Source organism: Mobula birostris, chromosome 21 (genome assembly GCF_030028105.1).
Source record: "Mobula birostris isolate sMobBir1 chromosome 21, sMobBir1.hap1, whole genome shotgun sequence".
Taxonomy (NCBI): domain Eukaryota; kingdom Metazoa; phylum Chordata; class Chondrichthyes; order Myliobatiformes; family Myliobatidae; genus Mobula; species Mobula birostris.
In genome coordinates this window covers 12883927-12905588 of record NC_092390.1, presented here as the reverse complement: position 1 = coordinate 12905588, position 21662 = coordinate 12883927, and the positions used below count along the sequence as shown (strand labels likewise).

The 21662-nt window shown below is 44.8% G+C and overlaps 1 protein-coding gene across 1 annotated transcript; it reads left to right on the top strand.

The window, feature by feature from the left end:
- The first annotated feature begins 5348 nt into the window (after nt 1–5348).
- LOC140185596 (phosphoglycerate mutase 1) lies at nt 5349–17467 on the top strand. Its single transcript, XM_072238984.1, has 3 exons — nt 5349–5892; nt 9901–10081; nt 14366–17467. The coding sequence occupies exons 1-3, from the start codon at nt 5479–5481 to the stop codon at nt 14533–14535; spliced, it is 765 nt and encodes a 254-aa protein (XP_072095085.1). The 5' UTR covers nt 5349–5478; the 3' UTR covers nt 14536–17467.
- Nucleotides 17468–21662: the final 4195 nt, after the last annotated feature.

The following is a 21662-nucleotide window of genomic DNA, read 5'->3' as shown; positions in this document are numbered from 1 at the left end:
CAAAGTCACTTAGATCACATTTCTTGACCATACAAAGGTTTCAAAGATACTGTACATTTAATGTCAGAGAAATGCATACAATACACATCCTGAAATTCTTTTTCTTCACAACCATCCACAAAGACAGAGGAGTGCCCCAAAAACGAATGACAGTTAAATGTTAGAACCCCATAGCCCCCCTGAGCTCCCCCCACCCACACATAAGCAGCAGCAAAGCAACGACTCCCCCACCAGCCCAAAAAAAAGCATCAGTGTCCCCATCGAGCACTCAAGCATGCAACAAAACATCGATAAAGACACAGACTTGCAATACCTCAGACTACTCATTCATCTGGTATTCAACATACCACAGGCACTCTCTCTCTCCCCCCCCCCCCCCCCACAATAAGGGAAAAAGAGGTGTCCCTGTTTCACAGCGAGAGGGGAGACATAACAAGCAACTGGCTGATTTATGACATTAAAAGTGTGTTGCATCACTTTTTCCAAGCTCTGTGCCTGAAGAACTCGGGTCTCTGACGTTTAGTCTGAGCAACAACTGAACATCTTCTGTCTGTCTGTATCTTGTTTTACGGCGGTTGGCATCCAGCTTAATGGTGCATTACCGCCACCCTCTGCTCCAGAATGTGCACTAGACATACATTCTAAATCCTTCACCCAATCACACACACACACACACACACACACACAAACCTACACTTCACCCTCCCATCTTTGACCATCCTAGTATCCTATTCCTGTTTATTCGTCATATTCTATAAAAAACCCCTGTACCCCTTACCTGAACATCTTGACCATGTCTGCATGATTTTATATATTAGGTTGCTGCCACATGATTGGCTGATTAGACGTGTGCAGGTGTAAAGGTGTACCTAATAAAGTGGCCACTGAAGGTATGTACCAGTTTTTTTGGGGGGGGCCGTCATTTAAACCTCATGTCTGCAGGATGCTCTTCTCTGGAGCGTGGTGAGTCTCTGGAATTCTCAGCCCCACAGTTTGTGCAGTTTGGATTAAAGCTCATGGTAGCGAAGGCAATGGAGAACTGGGCCAGAAGAAGAGTTGAGAACTAGGGCGGATTAGGAAGGAAATTGCCTTTTAAACTCACGAGAGAGCAGAGGCCATCAACTCTTTGCTGTTGATGTTTCTGTAGCAGGCAATTTCTTTTTTTTTTAACAAGATCGAGTTGCTAGCTCGACGCTCAACACAGCACGGATGGAAAGCATACTTGGGAGCTGGCTGGATTCGAACTAGCTCCGAAGTCCGGCGCTGAGGCCACTGACTACGCCACCAGCCGGCCAGGGTGAATTAGTGATGGTCATATTAAATGGTATAACAGGCTTGACGGGCTGAGTGGCCTACTGCTGCGCCTGTTTTTAAAGGAGTTCTGATGAAGGGTGTCCGTCCAAAACATCGACCGTTTATTCCCCCCCCCCCATAGATGCTGCTTGATCTGCTGACTTTCCCCAACATTTGATTTAGTTATCTATTTACTTTATGTATTGGGATACAGCTCCGAATAGACCCTTCCGGCCTGTCAAGCCGCGCCGCCCAGCAACCTGCAGATATATTCCTGGCCTAATCAAAGAACAAATTTCAACGCTGAATTAACCTACCAACTGGTACTTCTTTGGACTGTGGGACGGTCACGGGGAGAAAGTGTCACGGGAATTGAACACGGGCCACCAGCACTGTAAAGCGCTGTGCGGGGGGTGGAGGGGGAGGAGGAGGAGGAGGAGGAGGAGGAGGAGGAGGAGGAAGAGAGAGAGAGAGAGAGAATATGAGAATTTCCACCATCTGAAGAATCTTTTTTGTTCCCATTTTCATGAGTTCTTGTGTTGATTTGATCAGTTTTCAACTGTTCATCCCCACCCTTTAATCCCAAACAAGGAGATTAACCGAAGATTAATACAATTGATTGATTGAGCATGTTTACTAATTATTTTATGATCGTATTATACATGTGAAATTACGGCCTGGTCACTGAGTCACCAAAACAAATCCTTCGCTCTCAATGGGTGAAAGTTGGTGATGCATCATAATCGGCAGTAATGATGAAAATGCTTTTAATGACATTTCGTTGGCGCTGTTTGCGTAGACAATGCAGGTTATGCGCTTGCCGATTTGTTTCGGTGAAATAAAGGTGCTTTCGGAGGCTTGTGCAGGAGGCAGAGACTCCTGTATTTTCAGTGTGCGACTGTAGCCCGCACTGTCCCTGTCCGTTATCCGCTCCGCACCGGCTGGCAGTAAATCCCACACACCCGCCTGACTCCGCGCACCACCGCACTGCAGGAACAGCCCAAGCGTTCAGACACCGGCGATCACCTCCTCCAGCCAGATTTCCAGAGAAGAATTAAACCCACTCGACAAATACAACAGAATGTAGATGAAATAATTTACACGGATATGTCCCATCAATTGTATGTGTGTCCCCCTGTAGCTGTTTGTGTGTGTGTGTGTATGTATTAGTCAGGTATTAACATTTAAATGTATTCAGAATTTTGTACAAAATCTGATTAAGATTAATAAGCAAGTTATTATTTACAGTTATATATTATAATTTAGTAGTTCGTAATTACATATTATAATCTACAGATAAGAGAAAATCTGCAGATGCTGGAAATCCAAGCAAGACACACAAAATGCTGGAGGAACTCAGCAGGCCAGGAAGCATCTATGAATTTCCATAGATGTTGCCTGGCCTGCTGAGTTCCTCCGGCATTTTGTGCGTGTTGCTTATAGTCTTTAACTGTCCCAGAGCGGGGCCAGCTCTCAGAAAGACACTCTCATTCTGAGTGCGAGCTGCGGAGAGGTACATCACAGGACTATAAATCGGTATATATCCCATCACGAAAGGGCGGTGGTGATGGTAATATTTCCGTGAACAATCCCATATATAGTTAGCACTGGGCAGTCAGCCCCATTCGCTGTCCGATCTAGTGGAAATTGTCCCAGGCAGGTTATAGCCGTGTTCGTTATGCTTTCAGCAGGTGTGAGCGCTGCTGGTTTGATCAGCATTTCGTGCCTTTGGGAAGTTGGCGACAAAGAGGTGTGCTGAACCATTGTAGTCCTTCCGGTGAAGACAGCACAGTCACATTGATTATCACTGATGTATGTTGTAAAATGTGTTGTTCTGCTGCAGTGATGTAGAGCAATGCACGAAATAATTTTTTAAAAAAATAATTAGTGCAAAAAGACAGCAAAATAGGTTCATGGACTAGTCAGGTACCTGATGGCAGAATGGAAGAAATGTCCATAAAATGTTGTTTCATTAGAGGCTCCTGCACCTCCTCTTTGATGGTAGTAAAGAGAAGAGTGCATATCCTCTTAATGATGGACACCCATCACCCGAAAATGCAGCCCCTTTGTGGCATTAGTTTTTTTTTGAAGATACACTTGATGGTAAGGAGGCTTTAGCCTGTGATGGAACTATCTTAGTTTACAACACACAGCAGATTTTCCGATCCTGTGCCTGGGTGCCTCTGTACTAGGAGGTGATGCAACCGGTTAGGTTGCTTTCCACAGTACACCTGTAGAGTCTTTGGTGACATAACAAACCCCAACTCCTAATTAAATAGAGCTGCTGGCGTGTCTTCCTCATAACTGCATCAACATGCTGGGTCCAGGATCTGAATGAACAGTACTAAAGATTTTTTCCATTGTATCTTGGTGCATGTCACAGTATTAAACGAATTCAACGCAAGACATTTTGCAGTTGCTGGGAATTTAAGCAGCATTTTGTGTGTGTTACTCAACCAATTCCATTTCCAATTAGACCACAAGGCACAAGAGCAGAGCTGGGCCATTCAGACATTGAGTTTGCTCCATTTATTTTCCCTCTCAACCCCCTTCTCTTGGTAATCTTTGACACCCTTACTAATCAAAAACATATCAACCTCCTTTTTAAATGTACCCAATAACTTGGCCTCAGTATTCCCTTAAAAAAAACAGCTGTATGGACCAACCATGGCTCTGAGCAGGATATTTTTGTACGACCTGAAAACTGTGCGGCACTTTAAATGTGTTTTTTTTGTAATATGCACATCAATCACACAACCACAACTCACAATGCAAGTAAACAATCTTCACTACCATCTGGCTAACGAAATTCCTCCTTATCTCTATCGTAAAGGGGCATCCTATTATTCTGGAACTGTGCCCTCTGGTCCTAGACTCCTCTACTATATGAAATATCCTCTCCACGTCCATCTATCTAGGTCTTTCAATATTCTATGTTTCAATGAAAATCCCCCCCCCCGTTTTTCCAAACTCCAGCGAGTCCAGACCCAGAGCCATCAAACATTCCTTATACATTAACCCTTTCATTCCCGGAATCCTTCTTGTGAATCTCCTCTGAGTCCTCTCCAATATCAGCACATCTTTTCTTAGATTAGAGGCCCAAAACAGCTCACAAATACTCCGTGTGGTCTGACACCACAGCTCTATAAAGCTTCGGCTTTTATAAAACCTTGCTTTTCTATTCGTCTTCTGGAAATTATTGCTAACATTACATTTGCCTTGCTTACCACTGACTCCACCTGCAAGTTAACCTTTAGGGAATCCTGCACAAGGACTCCCAAGTCCCTTTGCACCTCATATTTCTGAATGTTCTCCCTGTTTAGAAAATAGCCCATGACTTTTCTCCTACCAAAGCTGGTACAATTCCTGCATCCTGCCTGATGTACTGTACAAATAACGCAGTGCCCACTTTATTAGATACACCTGTACCCTGCGTGTTGATGCAAATATCTAGTCTACCAAACCATGTGGTGGCAACTCAATGTATAAAATCATATAGACATTATCATGTGGTTTAATTGTTGTTCAGACCAAGCAACAGAATGGGGAATAAATGTGACCTCACTGACTCTGACCATGGAATGATTGTTGGTGCCAGACGGGGTGGTTTGAGTATCTCCAAAACTGCTGATCTCCTGGGATTTTCATGCACGATAGTCTCTAGAGTTTACACAGAATGGTGCTAAAACAACAACAAAAAATATCAGCGAATGGCAATTCTGTGGGCGAAGATGCCTTGTTAGCGAGAGAGGTCAGAGGAGAACGGCCAGACTGGTTCAAGCTGACAGTGAAGGCGACAGTAACTCAAACAACAGCATCTCTGAACCCACTGCACGCCGAGCTTTAATGGGGATGGGCGACAGCAGCAGAAGACCACGAACATACTCAGCGGCCACTTGATTAGGTGCAAGAGATATTTAACGATCTGGCCAGTGAGTACAAGTTATTAACTGACTGTGCGGCTTATATAGTCCAATCTAGCTATGTGCTGTAAAATCGGGTTCTGAAAGTCACCCTGAGCGGTTACGTGCAGTCTCGGTTTGCGCTGATATTATAGACGCAAGGAGGCGGGTTAAGGAAACGCAAAGGAAAGTTGTCGGCGAGGTATAAATAGGAAGGAGGAGGAGTGGGAAATAGGATTAGCGGAAAGAGAGAGGATCATCTTCTTTCATCCCCTGCGGAGAGATGGCGGCTCACAGGCTGGTGCTGATCCGGCATGGCGAAAGCACTTGGAATCAAGAGAACCGCTTCTGCGGCTGGTTCGACGCCGACCTGTCGGAGACGGGCGCGCAGGAGGCGGCGAGGGGTGCCCGGGCTCTGAGCGACGCCGGCTACCAGTTCGACATCTGCTACACCTCGGTGCTGAAGCGGGCGATCCGCACTCTGTGGGCGGTGCTGGACGGCATCGACCAGATGTGGCTCCCCGTGGTGAGGAGCTGGCGGCTCAACGAGAGGCATTACGGCGGCCTCACCGGCCTGAACAAGGCGGAGACCGCCGCCAAGCACGGGGAGCAGCAAGTGAAGATTTGGAGACGATCCTTCGACGTCCCCCCTCCTCCAATGGAATCCGATCATGACTTCTATTCCATCATTAGCAAGGTCATTATATACAGAGCGTATACATACTATATATACATTATACATACATTAGTACAAAAAGAGGGCAAAAATAGCGAGGTTGTGTTCACGGGTTCGTTCTCCGTTCAGACATCTGGTGGCGGGGTGGGGGTGGGACGAAGCTGTTCTTAAAATGTCGGGAGTGCGTAATCTACCGCCTCGGCCTGCAGTAGGGAAGGCCAATGCATTGCCAGCATTCGTTTCCAGAGGATCAGAATATTAAAAGTAAGGATGTAATGCTGAGACTTTATAAGAGACTGGTCGGACCACACTTGGAGTATTGAGCAGTTTGGAGGTTCATTAGAATGATACCGGGATTTAAGAAGTTAATGTATGGGGAGCGTTTGATGGCGCTGGGGCTGTACTCGCCGGAGGTCAGAAGAGCGCGAAGGTGGGTATCTCAGTGAAACCAATTAAATTTTGAAAGGGCTAGATAGGGTGAGTGTGGAGAGGATGCTTCCTATACCGGGAGAGTCTAGGACCAGAGGGCATAGCTTCAGAATAGAAGGACGTCTCTTGACAACTGAGATGAGAGTAATTTCTTTGGAGGGTGGTGAATCTGTGGAACTCATTGCCACGGACCACTGTGGAGGCCAAGTGCAATTAGTAAGGGTCAAATGTGACAGATAATGGGCCGGATAATGGGGTTGAGGAGGATAATAAATAAGCCAGAGTGGAACAGACTCGATGGGCTGAATGGCCCAATTCTGCTTTTATATCTTGTAGAAAGAATTAGGGAGGAATAAACAGACAAGAGGTGTAGAAGGGGAAAGGTTTGGGTTGGAATTCAGTGGCGGGGAAGATTTGGTTTGAATGCAAGGCGGGAGTATATTCTCTCCCGGAAACATCAGCCTGCCTGTTCAACTCTGGAAGCAAGGGTGGAATGCAGGTTTGATTACAAAGTTTGACAGCTACATGGATAGAAGGAGCATGAGGGGTTGTGGTCCAGGTGCAGGTCGACAGGACGAGGCAGAAGTTCAGACTCTATGGGCCAAAATTCCCGTTTGTTTGTCATGGTGTGCACCGGCATTGGCTGGAGCCGTATGTGGAGGAAAGATGGTCTGTAATGTAGACAAAGCGACCAGGGCTTATTCGGAAGAGTTCCGCTAAAATATCGGCTGCTCGGTCCAGCGACACCGCCCAGACGTAACCTTCTCAAAGACAGCAGCCCGCGAAATAAAACAGTAACACAGAATCCCGAGCCAATCAAAATAAACAATACAAGGTTAAGCAATTAACGACTCGTAAAACAGCGATTAATTAAGTAATTAATTAACCTCAGCGCCCATTGCTCGCTGGCGCCCCCAGCAGGCCCGGAGACCTCATTACGCTGTTTCTCTGACGTGACTAAATTCACGGAATGATGAAGCTGTCAATCTGTAACGGTAAATGCGTTCATTGTATCATGCAAGTGCGTCAATGTGTCTAGACTGGAGAGCATAGGTACTGAAAAAAATCACGTTAGTTTTAATACATCAGTGCTTAACTGTTTATAATTCACTAGAGTATAAATATTCACAAGTATCTTTAGACGCTATGTATTCAAGATACTGTTTTATGCACACTGAATGCATGCGTACAGACAACAAGGCTGCATTAAATTGATTCCTCGTGAGCTTCACGGCAGTGTTTAGGGTAGGTGGGGAAAACAGAGGGACATAAATGCAAAGAGTGACTGACATGGCCTCTGGGTGTAAAGGACTGGGACTCTGAGAGATTCATGCTGACAGTCGGACGTGCAAAATGGAAATGGGGGGGGAGAAATTCAGTCGTAGACCAACATCAATTCCAAACAGCTCATCACTTTGACCGGGAACTAAACAAAGAAACATGCAGCACCGTTTTTGCAAGTACCTTCTGAACCTTCCATCGTTCTTGTGAGCCTGAAGTTAGACCAGAAGATGAAGGAGCAGAATTAGGCCATTCAGCCCATTGGGACTACTTCACCATTCAATCATGACTGATTTATTTCCACCCTCATTCTCCACCTTCTCCCTATAACCCTTAACTAGTCATTTCTGTCTTAAATACGCCCAGTCCTCGGCCTCCAGAGCCCTCTTTTGCAATGAATTCCACAGATTCACCACCCTCTGGCAACAGAAGTCCTCCCCTTATCCCAATTTTAAAGGGATATCCCTTTATTCTGAAGCTGTGCCTTTGGAACTGGACTCTCCCACTATTAGAAACACCCTCTTCACGTCCACTCCATCCAGGCCATTCAGTATTTGATAGGTTTCAATGAGGTTCCCCCCCCCCCATCCTTCTGAATTCCACCGACTCTATCGACCCTTTATTGCGTAGCTGCATCTTACTGATATTTTGTGATTGCTACTTTTGTTTTGCTTACTAAGCACCTAGGGACATCCAATGCTCTTCATGTGTTAACCCTTTCACTCCTGGATCATTCTTGTGAACCTCCTCTGGACCCTCCCCAGGGCCAGTAGATCCTTCCTGAGATACGGGATCCAAAACTATTCACAATATTCTAAATGCAATCTGACCAATGCCTTATGAGGCCTCAGCATCACATCCTTGCCTTTATATTCTAGTCCTCTCGAATTGAATGCTAGCATTGCATTTCATGACTACCTGCAAGTTAACCTTAAGGAAATCCTGAACAAGGACTTCCAAGTTCTTTTGCACCCCTGATGTTCTCCCTGTTTGGAAAATAGTCCACACCTTTACTCTCCTGGATGTGCTGACAATGGAGAAGTTCAGGAGCAGTTCACCAGAATGTTTCTGGGAATGAAAGGGTTACTGATTGATGGCTCAGGGCAAGTACTCACTGGAATTCAGAAGAAAGGGGGGGCATCTCTTTGAAGCATTTCAAATGTTGAAAGGCCTTGATAGAGTGAATCTGGAGAGGATGTTTGGAGGAAGGAACAGCCTCAGAATGGAAGGATGTCTGTTTAGAATGGAGATGAGGGATTTCTTTAGCCAGAGGGCAGTGAGCCTGTGGAATCTTTTGCCACAAGTGGCTGTGAAGGACAAGTCATTGGGAAGATTTAAGGCAGAGGTTGATAGGTTCTTGATTAGTCAGAGCATGAAGGGTTATGAGGAGAAGGCAAAAGATTGGGGGTGCAAGGAAAATGGATCAGCCTTGATGATGAAACCACCTGGTTTCCTTGGCTGTCCACGTTTTGGGAGTACACACTCCGGTCCCACCAAACCCATGAGATTGAAATGGCTCTCCTACCCTAAGCCCTGGTGTTTGTGGATGCTGTGTGATTTGCTATCCTGTTACAACTCAGTGCCAAGAAATAACAGACAGCACACTGCGTACAATTTAAGGAATTATATTTGTGAATCTTAACTAAAGGGTTAGTAAGGAAAATAAAGAAAAAGAACAAAAAGAGCCCATTATAATTAAACATTCAAATGTGTGCAAGTTGGAGCTCAACTCTTCCAAAGTCATATTCTCCAATCCTCGTAGACCCTGGCACCTTGCTCCACTGAATCACGGTCCCCCACCGGGTCGAATCCTACGACCGGTTCTCTCCAGCATCTTCTCTCTTCATCTCCCACTGAACAAAGGATCCAGCTCACACCGGTGTCAGGCACACAACACAAAAGCACACTCCCCTCTTTGGATGGCTTACGTTCCAAAGCACCCATTATCTCTAACCATAAGCCAAACACTGCTTCTACAGAAGGACCATTACGTTAGCAGTGGAACCTTTCCCAGGGTGTTACAATGAAATTGCAGAACAGACTCTTCAGTCCTGATGCAGGACCTCGGCCTGAAAGGTTGACTGTTCATTCCTCTCCACAGCTGCTGCCTGATCTGCTGAGTTCCTCTAGCATTTTGTGTATGTTGCTATGTCGTTCCAGTAACTGCAGAATCTGTTGTGTTTATGGGGTCCTGTTTAGCAGCCTTGTCTATGGCACCTTGTCAAAGGCCTTCTGAAAATCCAAGTAAATAAGACCCATTGACTCTTCTTTGTCTGACCGATTTTGTCAGATGTGTCAAGTTGTGCTTGTTTCCCGTAGGACCGTCGGTATAGTGACCTGTCAGAGGACCAGCTGCCCTCCTGTGAGAGCTTGAAGGATACCATTGCCCGTGCTCTGCCCTTCTGGGAGGAGGAGATTGTACCGCAGATCAAAGCGGGGAAGCGGGTACTCATTGCAGCTCACGGCAACAGCCTGAGGGGAATCGTCAAACATCTGGAAGGTAAACCGGTCCTGGTGTGGTCCAGCATAGCGACCGACTGTCGCCTCTTGATCTTACATTCAGCAGGCCTGTTGGGGCGGGGAGGGTGGTTTGTAAAGCACTTGGATGCTTCCCGTGATGGTGACACGCGCTATTAAAATGCAAGTCATTTCCTTAACCCGTTCACTTGACGATTATCAAGTCAAGTCGCATCTATGGAGAGGAATAGAGCAATCCCATACGACTGATTCTTGAGCTGGTTCACTGACTCCCCAGCCACCTGCTCTTTCTGTGACCGGGAGGAGTGTCAGTGTTCGTATCGGCACAGAGTGCGAGAGGTTGCACCCTCTATTTGAACATCTGAAGGGGCTGCTCCTCGATTTCTAGCTGTGCTTCAGCCCCAGTGCTCCTGATCTATGGCAGCCTGGTGCAGTGGGAGGAGGGTTGCTAGGGAGATCTCCCGGTCAGTCTGCTTCTGGGCCGAGCCAAGATGTCCATTCAGGGTCCAGGCAGCGGGCAATTGAGCCAACAGCCTGCCCCTTCTCTGGGGTTACGTCCGTGCCTGGGTATCCGTGAAGAAGGAGTGCATTGTCTCCATGGGCATAATGGGGGATTTCCGGGAAGAGCGGCCTCCGTAAGGGTTCGAGTGCATATTGGATAATAATCAACATGTTTTACTTTAAAATTGTAAATAGCTACGATGGCTTAATCTTGTATAATGTTTTTGTGAGAGAATAAACTTCCTGAAGGAAAAAAAAAGGAGAGGAATTAGCAGTTGCTGTTTTAGGGCCAGGACCCTTCATCAGGACTCAGCCCGAAACACTGACGGTTTATGCAAATGATGCATGTCACTGGTGTTTCAATGTCCATGTGACAAATAAAGGTAATCTAATCTAATCTGAGACCCAACTTTCACATGGATTGGGAGCCTGAGTGCTTCCTGATCTTAACTCAATCAAATTGAGTTAGAAGTAGAATTTTTTTTGTTGTTCCACTTCATTTTTCATATCTTTTTATTATCAATCCAAAATTAACAAGAGTACATCAAAGTAAACATCACTTACAATGCCTCAAAGAGAAGAGAAAAAAGAAGACATTCATATTAAAAGATAGAAAACTTCTTTGTGACAAAAAGAAAAAAAACCTACTAAAGGAAAAAAAAAGGTGAGAGAAAAAGACGATTGGGTGTTCTACAAGATAATGTGACGTTAATATTTCTAGTTGATGTGGAGGGAAATAATATTGTTTTTTGAGGAATAGGTTGGATTGTCCTGGTTATTATGGATTTGTTAGAAATCCTGGAAGAATCAACATTCAGAAAAGATGAAGATGAGCTTTATTTGTTGCATGTACATAAAAACATCAAGTGAAATGTGTCCTTTGTGTCGAGTCAAATCAGCAAGGATTATGCAAGTGTTGACACGCTTCTGGCACCAACACAACATGCCCACCACTCACTAACACTATCAGTACGTATTTGGAATGTGGGAGGAAACCTGGGTCACAGGGGGATCATACAAACTCCTTCCAGACAGTGGTGGGAATCAAACACTGATCGTACAGCTAGCACTATAAAGCATTGTGCTAACTACCTTAATTCATTAGGACATTGTATAGATAAGTACACAAAAGAATTTAAAAGGCAAAGGGAGTTGGAATATAAATGGAGGAAATTATTTTTCTTTATTAAAACCTTACTGAGATCACGTGTAGAATATTATAGTGAGTAAGGGTGTTGGATCACTGCAAGGACATACTGACCTTGGAGGAAAGTGAGATTAACCGAGGCTGACAGAATTAACTGATGAAGAGACAAGTTGCCTTCAGTCAGGAAGATTAATTGAGGTCTTGTGAGATGACTGAACCATTCCCTGTTCAGACAGCCATTGCCTCAGGGCAAGATGGCAAAAACTTAAATTAAGCAGTGATGTCAGGAACAATTCTGTGTACAACAAAGAGCTCTGAAAGTCTGGATGCTTTAGTTGTACAGCACAGAAACAGGCCCTTCAGCCCAACTCGTTTATGCTAATTAAATGAAATTGTCTTCAATTCTGGTCACCTCATTATAGGAAGGAAGAGGAAGCTTCCGAGAGGCTGCAGAGAGCATTTACCAGGACGCTGCCTGGATTAGAGAGCACGTCTTAGGAGGAGAGGTTGAGTGAGCCAGGGCTTTTTCTCTTTGAGAAAAGAAGGGTGAGAGGTGGTGTGATAGTGGTGTACAAGATGATTAGGGGCATTGATCGAGTAGACAGGTAGAGGCTTTTTACCAGAGTGGAAATGGCTAATATGAGGGTGCATAATTTTAAGATGATTTGAGGAAAGTACAGGGGGCGTGTCACAGGTAGGTTGTTTATACAGACTGGTGGGGGCATGGAATATGTGGCCAGGGTTGGTGGCACAGGCAGATACATTAGGGATGATTAAGGGATCCTTAGGCTCATGGATGATGGAAGAATGGAGGGCAATATAGGAGGGAAGGGTTAGATTTCTGGGCAAACTGAAAGGTCTTAAGGTGGATAAGTTTCCTGGGCCGGATGGACTACATCCCAGAGTCCTGAAAGAGGTTACTGAGGAGATAACAGATACATTGGTCATGATCTTTCAAGAATCACATGATTTTGACATGGTCCCGGAGGAATGGAAAATTGCAAATGTCACTCTACTCTTTAAGAATGGAGGAAGGCAAAAGAAAGGAAATTGTAGGCCAGTTAGTCTAACCTCAGTGGTTGGGAAAGTGTTGGAGTCTATTACTAAGGATGAGGTTTCAGAGTACTTGGAGACTAATGATAAAATAAGTCAAAGTCAGTATGGTTATGTAAAGGGAAATCTTGCCTGACAAATCTGTTGGAGTTCTTTGAGGAAGTAACAAGCAGGGTGGACAAAGGAGAAGCAGTGGATGTTATTTACTTGGATTTGCAGAAGGCATTTGATAAGGTTGCGCACATGAGGCTGCTTAACAAGATAAAATCCTATGGTGTTACAGGAAAGATACCGGCATGGATAGAGGAATGGCTGACAGGCAGGAGGCAGCGAGTGGGAATAAAGGGGGCCTTTTCTGATTGGCTGCCGGTGACGAGTGGTGTTCTTCAGGGGTCAGTATTGGGAGCACCACTTTTCACTTTGTTTGTCAGTGATTTAGACAGTGGAATTGATGGCTTTGTGGCAAAGTTTGCAGATGATATGAAGATAGGTTGGGGGGGAGGGAAGGTAGTGCTGAGGAGGCAGTGCAATTGCACCAGGACTTAGACATATTGGAAGAATGGGCAAAAAAGTGGTAGATGGAATACAGTATGATAATGCATTTTGGTAAAAGGAACAATAGTGCAGACTATTACCTAAATGGGGAGAAAATTCAAACATCAGGGGTGCAAAGGGACTTGGGAGTCTTTGCGCAGGAAGGTTAATTTACAGGTTGAGTCTGTGGTAAAGAAGGCAAGTGCAATGTTGGCACTTATTTCAAGAGGAATATAATATAAAAACAAGGAGATAATGCTGAGCCTTTATAAGACACTAGTCAGGCCACACTTGGAGTATTGTCAACAGTTTTGGGCCCCGTATCTCAGAAAGGATGTGTTGTCATTCGAGAGTCCAGAGGAGGTTCATGAAGGTTGGGGTTAGGGACTCTGCCACAGACTGCAGTGGAGGCCAAGTCTGTGGGTATATTTAAAGTTGAAGTTGATAGATTCCTGTTGGTTCAGGGGCATCAAGGGATATGGTGAGGGGGCAGGTGTATGAGGTTGAATGGTATCTGGGATCAGCCATGATGAAATGGTGGAGTGGTCTCGATGGGCTGAATGGCTAATTCTGCTCCTGTGTCTTATGGTCTTATGCTCTTGTCTTAGAGTAGGTTAAAAGGTTAACACAACATCTATACTGTGCTGTAATTGTCTATGTAAACTGAGGTTTGGGAATTTAATAAAACTGAGATTGATGCGATAGATGGATTGTATGTCTTTGTGGGAGGATGTGAAACAGAGCACAAGAAAATAGGAACACAAGTAGGCCACTCGGCCCCTCCGGTACATCCTACTATTCAAGGAGATCATGACTGATCTGCCCCAGGCCTCACCTCCTCTATGACAGTAACAGTCTGACTGAATGGTGGAACAGGTTCAAGAGGCTAAATGGCTGACTTTGGTTGCTATGCTCCCATGTCAGGCTAGGGTCTAACAGATTACCAAACCAAGGCAGGTGGGTGGAACTGGGATAAGGATGAGCTGTATTCTTAATGAATGGTAGAACAGGTCTAAGAAGCTGGAGTCCTGTTCCTGATTCCTGCTTTCCTCTTTTCTCTTTGATTGGTAGGCATGTCCGAGGAAGCCATCATGGAGCTGAACCTCCCAACAGGGATCCCCATCGTGTACGAGCTGGACAAGAACCTGACGCCAGTCAAGCCCATGCAGTTCCTGGGAGACGAGGAGACCGTACAGGCCGCAATGGCTGCCGTGGCAGCCCAGGGGAAAGCTAAGAAATGAGGAATGGTGCTGAGGGAGTGTGGAAGGATCGCAAGAATTCCATAATGTAGCTTCTCGAAAAAATATTTATATAGATGGTTCTGGGAACCATGATAGCATCTAGCTCCCAGTTGCATTACCTACCTTACTCTGTGTTGACTGAGCCTACTCAATGAGCCCTCTACATCCCTTTCTGTATTCTCTCTCTCCTTTTAACCTCTCTTTTCCATCTTCTCCTTTGTCCATTGTGACTTATTGTGGAATTACCTATTAGCTTACAGATTCACTGGATCAATCTTCATGCCTGGCCAATCAGTAGAACTGTTCCTGTGTTGGAAATATATTTAAAGGATGTATTGATAGTTCTTTTGAATTTGGAGACCCACTTATTCCAGTTGAAGGCACAGATTAATCATCACCTTTCCCATTTATAGGATAATAGATGGTTACAGAACAGCTAATGTTACAGAACAGTATGAGTAACTAGCTTCTTTCAGAATCAGGTTTAATGTCACTGACATATGATGTGAAATTTGTTTTTTGTGGTCGCAGTATACTAATACACACATATATATATTTAAATAAGTAGCACAAAAAGAAAGCAAGAAAAGTGAGGTAGTGCATCTGAATTTCATTGTCCCTTCAGAAATCTGATGATAGAAGGGAAGGAGCTGCTCCTGGGTTTCATTGTCCTAAAATGTGAATGTTGTTTCTTCGAGACTTTGCCTCTAAATCGACAATCTTGCGTTGAGCCTGTTCCAGTCAGGTTGAAATATCCGCAATCTGACATTTCGATTCTTTAAACTGAGTATTCAAGGAAAGAATATTTTCCTCAATAGTCTGTAAACTCTGTCGGAATGACTTCAACGCAGAAGTGTTACTATCCATTTCATTATCGAGATCCATCAACATACATTCCAAACGCTCAGCCCAGACAGGCATGTCTTCTGATTTTTCTTCGGAAGTTTTTCCCTTTCCGTTGCTGGGTTCAAAAGGCTGTTTTCTACTTCGACATAATAATCGCTATTATACGACATAATAACCGCTATTTCCCACCAAGATCCAGAAAATAAAAGTTGAATAATTCAAGGATTAAACTGGGGAAAAGGAGGAATTAAAGGCAGCCACAGGATTTGTATGTTACTCCATTGAGCAGCAGACAGAACTCCCCTGGGTTTCATTGTCCATTCAGAAATCTGATGATAGAAGGGAAGGAGCTTCAGGCTGCTCCACCTCCTCCTTGAGGGTAACAATGAGAAGAGGGTACGTCCTGGATAGTGGCACTGTTACTACATGGACAAGACAGTAGAATTATAGACCAAGGGGTGAAATGTTTAAGAGTTATTCTGAAAGTTGGCATTGGTGTGAAAGGAGGTAGTGTTTACAGAAAGGATGAACAGATCTCAAGCTGCACTGAAGTGAGTATTTAAATGTTATTGGCACGGTAATGTTAACCACTGGGGCATGGAGACACCTGGCTCAATACCTTGACAAGACCATCCATCAAGGTCACCAATGAACCCCGAGCTGTACCCGCCTTGACGGCGAGTCGCGTCACGGTAGTGTGACGCTGCGTTACAGGTCAGGGTGTTGGAGTTCCGCGTTCAGTTCCAACTTACAGGAGTTTGTACATTCCTCCCCGCGAATGCGGAGGTTCCCTCCAGGCGTTCCGGTTTCCTCCCACATTCCAAAGACGCACCGGCTGATGGGTCACTGTAAATTGTCCTGTGATTGGGTTAGGGTTACATAATTGGGTTGCTGGGCAGCACGGCTCATTGGCCAGAGGGCCTGTTCCACACTGTATCTCTGTATAAAATAAATCAACCTAAAAGGGAATTCAAGTGAGATTATTTTACCCAGTGAGCAGTCAGACTATGGAACTCGCTAGCATAAGGTATGCTTAGAGGGAAAATGAAAGATGTCAGTCATTTGATGTAGTGGGAAATGCTCTGATGGAGTGGAAAGAGCTAGGAAGAGGTGTAAGGAATCAGGACAGTGTAATGATAGTGAGGAGTAAGAGTCAAGTGAAAGAACGATAAATATTGAGGTGGACAACCAATTGCTTACTCATTGGAGAATCACACTTTCACTTAAGCTAGTGTATGCAAGAAACATTAGTTGGGTTATTTCATGAATTAAGTAGCAGAGTTGAAAAGGCAGCTCAACTCTCTCACAGTAACTGGGAGGTGTAGTGTTAGTTTTTTAAGATGTTGAAAAGCCAATCACCAATGGGATAGCCACGGAGCAAATGGCAGTTAAAACCGTTGCTCTAAAGCAGTATTGAAGGATTATCCTTGGTCTTGTAAGTTCTAGAACCTAAACCCATCATCAGGCTTTGTATCTGTAGCAAGGAGTTAGCAAAGTAACCCTCAATCACAGCACTCTGGTAGGAAGTATAAGCACCAGATGTTTTGAGGAATGCTGGAAATGCAGAGCAACACACACACAAAATGCTGGAGGAGCTCAGCAGGTCAGGCAGCATCTACAGAGAGGAATGAACATTGAATGTGGCAGGCCAGTACCTTTCACGAAGGATTGTGGCCCGAAATGTCAACTGTTTGTTCCTCTCCAGAGGCACTGCCTGATCTGCTGAATTCCTCCAGCATTTTGTGTGTGATACTTTGGTAAGAAACCCTGCTCTAAAGGCAAAGCAGAAGCGGTTTCCTAGAATTGATTTCACAGAGTTGAAACTGCTGTTCATTTTAGTGTGTCTGTGTGCTTCCCCTCTCTCTGCTTCCATCATTAAGCATACCTGAGTATTGTTATCGTTTCCCCTTATCTCTCATACCCCCTACCATCTCCTCCCAACCCTTTGCTGCATGAGGGTGGTTGTGGAGCACTGCAATATGGGACCGATGATGTCCCAAACGCACGCTGGAGCCCAGTGTATGTACACCTTTACATTCCAAAACCTTCTGTAACACAAACTGGTGAATAAATGTGCCTCTGAGAACACTGTTAGCCTGTCCATTATTTTGATCTTCACAAAGTTCCTTTCTGACTTGAGATATTAGCTCTGCTTTGATCCCCACAGATGCTGCCCGACCTACCGAGTGTTTCCTCCTTTTATTTCAGCTCTCCAACATCTACAGTATTTTAGTTTCAAGGTTCAGATTTAGTTCTCACGTGTCCATTGAAGCCTACAATGACTGGACCGTTTGCGTTAATGACCAACACAACCTAAGCATGTGCTGGGGGCAGCCGGTGAGTGTCACCACACATTGCACCGCCATCTAGCGCTAATGCCCACAATGCGGGGAAAGTATGAAACATTACAAAGCCCAATGGAAGCAATTTCTCCATCTGTTGAAAAGTCAGATGTTAATTCAATTTCTCTCTCCACAGATTCTGCCCGACCTGCAAGGTCCTCAGGGATATTCTATGTTTGGCTTCAAATTTCTAGCACGGTATTTTGCTTTTGGTCACTGGATCACAGCTGCTGTTCTTGCTCAGATTCAGATTTGTTTATTTATTGACATATACTGTGAAAAGTGTCATTTGCATTAACGAGCGATATAACCCAAGGATGTGCTGGGGGCAGCCTGTAAGTGTCACCATACATTCTAGCGCCAACATAGTAGTCCCACCATACTTGACAGAACAAGGCAGAACAGAGCAAGCAATAAAACAACAACAGCAAAGCAAGCCCTGTATCCTCCCTCCCACCCACCCATACACACAGACAGTGCTCCCAGTTTTCTATCTGGGTCATGGAAAGTAAGTTTGGTTCTAAAGGATTTTTTTTAAGGTTCATCCCTCCCCTTATTCTCAGTCACCTCTCCCATCTCCTTTGCCCCCAGTTCTTCAACAACTTATCCCGTGGGCTTGTCAACTTTAACCTCCACTCTCTTTTCTCCCTCCCTTTCTCGTCGCTTCATAAATGAAGATCTAGTAATAGGCAGTAATTCCTTTCCTGCAGATTCAGATTTATTTATCACATGTACATCAAAACATACCATGGAAGGCGTCATTTGTGTTAACAACCAACACACCCAGGAGTGTGCTGGGGGCAGCCCACCAGTGTCACCACACATTTCGATGCCAACATAGTATTTCCACAGGGTTCAGCAGAACACAAAACAACAGCCAATCAAGCCCTTCCCACCCGTGCACGTATGCAATCCTCTCGCCCCAAGACAGACCATCTTCTTTGGCTTTCAGCCTCCATCGATTTCAACTTGGAGACACAGATACTGGATCTGCTGCACCATTATCTGGGACATGCCTGTCCATCACAGGCAAAGCCCTCCCCATCACTGAGTGCATCTACAAGGAGCAGCCACCATCATCAAGGACCCACACCAGGCAGGCCGTGGTCTCTTCTCGCTGCTGCCCTTGGGCAGGAGGTACAGGAGCCTCAGGTCCCACACCACCACGTTCAGGAACAGCTATTGCCCCTTGACCATCAGGCTCCTGAACCAGCGTGGATAACTTCAATCACCACTACTCTGAATTTACTCCACAATCTCTGGACTCATATTCAAGCACTCTACAACTCATGTTCTCAGAATTATTTATTTAGTTATTTATTCTTATTATTTATTTGTATTTGCACAGTTTGCCTTTTGCACACCAGTTGTTTGTCCGTCTTTGTCTTTGGTCTTCTGTTGGTTCTATTGTAGAATTTGGTCTGCTGCGAATGCCGGCAAGAAAATGAATCTCAGGATTGTATTTGGTGACAGATATGTACTTTGATAATAAATTTACTTTGAACTTTGGAATGTACGTGTTGAGTGTACAGTGGAGGAAAATTGGACTTAATTAAGAAAGAAATTTACAGGTGCTGGGTGTTAAGAAAAAGGAAGATTTAATTGGAAAGAGTTAACATGTGGCTGGGCAGATATTCTGCTTTGTGCAATCTTATGATGACTCATTACCTCTAGAAGGCACGGGGCTTGGTTTCCTGAGATGGGCTAATGCTTTACTAAAGTGCTCAGTATTCATCCTTATGTCCAGTGTATAATTGTCAGAAGAATTCATCATCACTTTAGCGAGGTAATGGCACAGATAAGTTCGATTTGTTCCCTCCCACAGTTCACTCACAGTACCTAATAGCACTTTTGAGTCACTACCTCAGAGTGACCTTTGCTCTCCAAATGATCATCACCAACAACTTCCTTAAATTCCGCTCAGAAACAACAGACGTGAATGAGTATTATCCAGACGCTTGCTGGATGTAAAGATGCTGTTCCCCACACTTCTGTTGTAGCAGAAACAAAATCAGGGTTACAGGTATTATCATTGACATGTCATGACATTTGTTATTTTGTGGTAGGAGCATAGTGCACTCTATAAAAAATTAGTATGTTACAAAAAGAAATATAAAAAACAAGTAGTGTGGAAAGTGTGCAGAATGCAGAGGTGTGAGACAGACGTGATGGTCTGTCTCAGTCCTGCTCCCTGACCTGGAAGATTTTTCGAGACTCACAGCACAATAACTGGTGCGCTGCCCAATTACACCCGTGTGACAAATTAACCTGTGATGTCTTTGGACTCTGGGAGGAAAGCAGAGCACCCAGGGGAGACCTACACAGTCACAGGGAGAATGTGTAAACAACTTACTGATTGTACCAGAATTGAACCCCGGGCATTAATAGCATTGCATAACTGCTATGCCACCGTGGCGCTCCACAACAGCAGAATATTGTACTCGCTCATGGGTCTCAAGTGATCACACCAAAACCCCTCAATATGAAAACCTGAAGTGATTAGAGTAATCTCGAGAGCCTTAAAGTCATCCCCAGTTCAGCTTTTACCCGTCTTTTCAATTATTGCTCCCCTCAGATGCAGCAACTTACAGAGAAATAACTTAAAAAAAACAACCCAGACATTTGCCTTCACAGGGATCTTTAAGGCGTCCAAATCCAACACACAGCCTCAAAGAAAAACCCCTTTAGATCGTGAACTCAGATCTTACTGCTCCTCCAGACCAAAGAATCCTTGAAGGCAAGTTAAGGCAGAGAATACAATCAGCAGCTTGTATTTGTTTCAACAAAATAATAACTCTTCTTCAACCTAACTGTTTCACTCTATTCTCCATTTTGGTATTGTGTGGTAAACCATGTATATAGGTTGTAACTGGGTTACCTGTCTGGACACGCCCCTCTGCTGACTGCCCCTGTGGCCCCTCCCACAGACCCCTGAAGAAAGGTGATTGTGCCACTGCTCCTCCTCTCAGTCCAGGGCAGATACAAGACCCATTTTACTGTTAATAAAAGCCTTTCAGTATTTCCTCTACTTCCAGTCTTTCGCAGTCATTGGTAGTACATAATATTGCTTTTCTCTTGTATGAACTCAGCTCCGGAGGCAGAGGGTGAGTCCAGGCCAGAGGATCGAGGTTGGGGGCCCGATACCTGTGGGTTTGAGAGTTGAGGCCGAGGACTGGTGGTTTAGAGGTGCCCTGCCCAGGGTGGGAGACCCGAGTGTGTGAGGGATAATAGGGTGGGATAAGGGCCTGTTTTGTCCTCTTGTTGTTGCTGCTGCTGCTTGTGTTGTTCTGTGTTTTGTGTTGTCGTTGCGTTCAGCATTGTGGGCATGCACTGTTGGCACCGTAAAGTGTGGTGACACTTGCCCCCAGTGTATCCTTGGGCGTGTTGGCTATTGTATGTTTCGATGTACATGTGATAAGCCTGAATGTGAAGTCTGTGATGAGGTTATTTGTATAGACAGCAGGGAAAACAAAGATTTTCTACTTTACCTCACTACACACAACAATGATAAATTAATTTACTGAACAGCAAGTAGATAACCAAACTAGAGAAGGATACCTAATCCATAAGTGATATTTTTAAACTTCACCTGACTATAACTGTGTATGCGTAATAACGACCTGCTCTTTGTGCAATTCAAGTTTACTTATCATGCGTGCATACGTGTACCTGTGCAAATGATACAATACTGTAGCATAGCAGCTAGCGCAAAGCTACTACAGCCTGGAGCGTTCCTGAGTTCGGACGTCAATGCTGGTGCTGTGCGTAAGGAATTTGGACGTTCTCCCTGTGAACCATGTGGGTTTTCTCCGGGTGCTTCCATTTCCTCCCACAGTCCAAAGATATACTGGTTAGTAGGTTAACTGGTCATTGTAAATTGTTCTGTGATTAGGCTAGGGTTAAGAAGGTGTGTTGCTGGGTGGTGCAGCAGGGTCTGAT

Bases quoted from the DNA above. Each gene is read 5' to 3' on its own strand.
- LOC140185596 (XM_072238984.1), top strand. From the start codon at position 5,479: ATGGCGGCTCACAGGCTGGTGCTGATCCGGCATGGCGAAAGCACTTGG. The intron at 5,893-9,900 runs GTCATTATATAC...TGTTTCCCGTAG, and splicing joins TCTATTCCATCATTAGCAAG to GACCGTCGGTATAGTGACCT. The intron at 10,082-14,365 runs GTAAACCGGTCC...TTTGATTGGTAG, and splicing joins AATCGTCAAACATCTGGAAG to GCATGTCCGAGGAAGCCATC.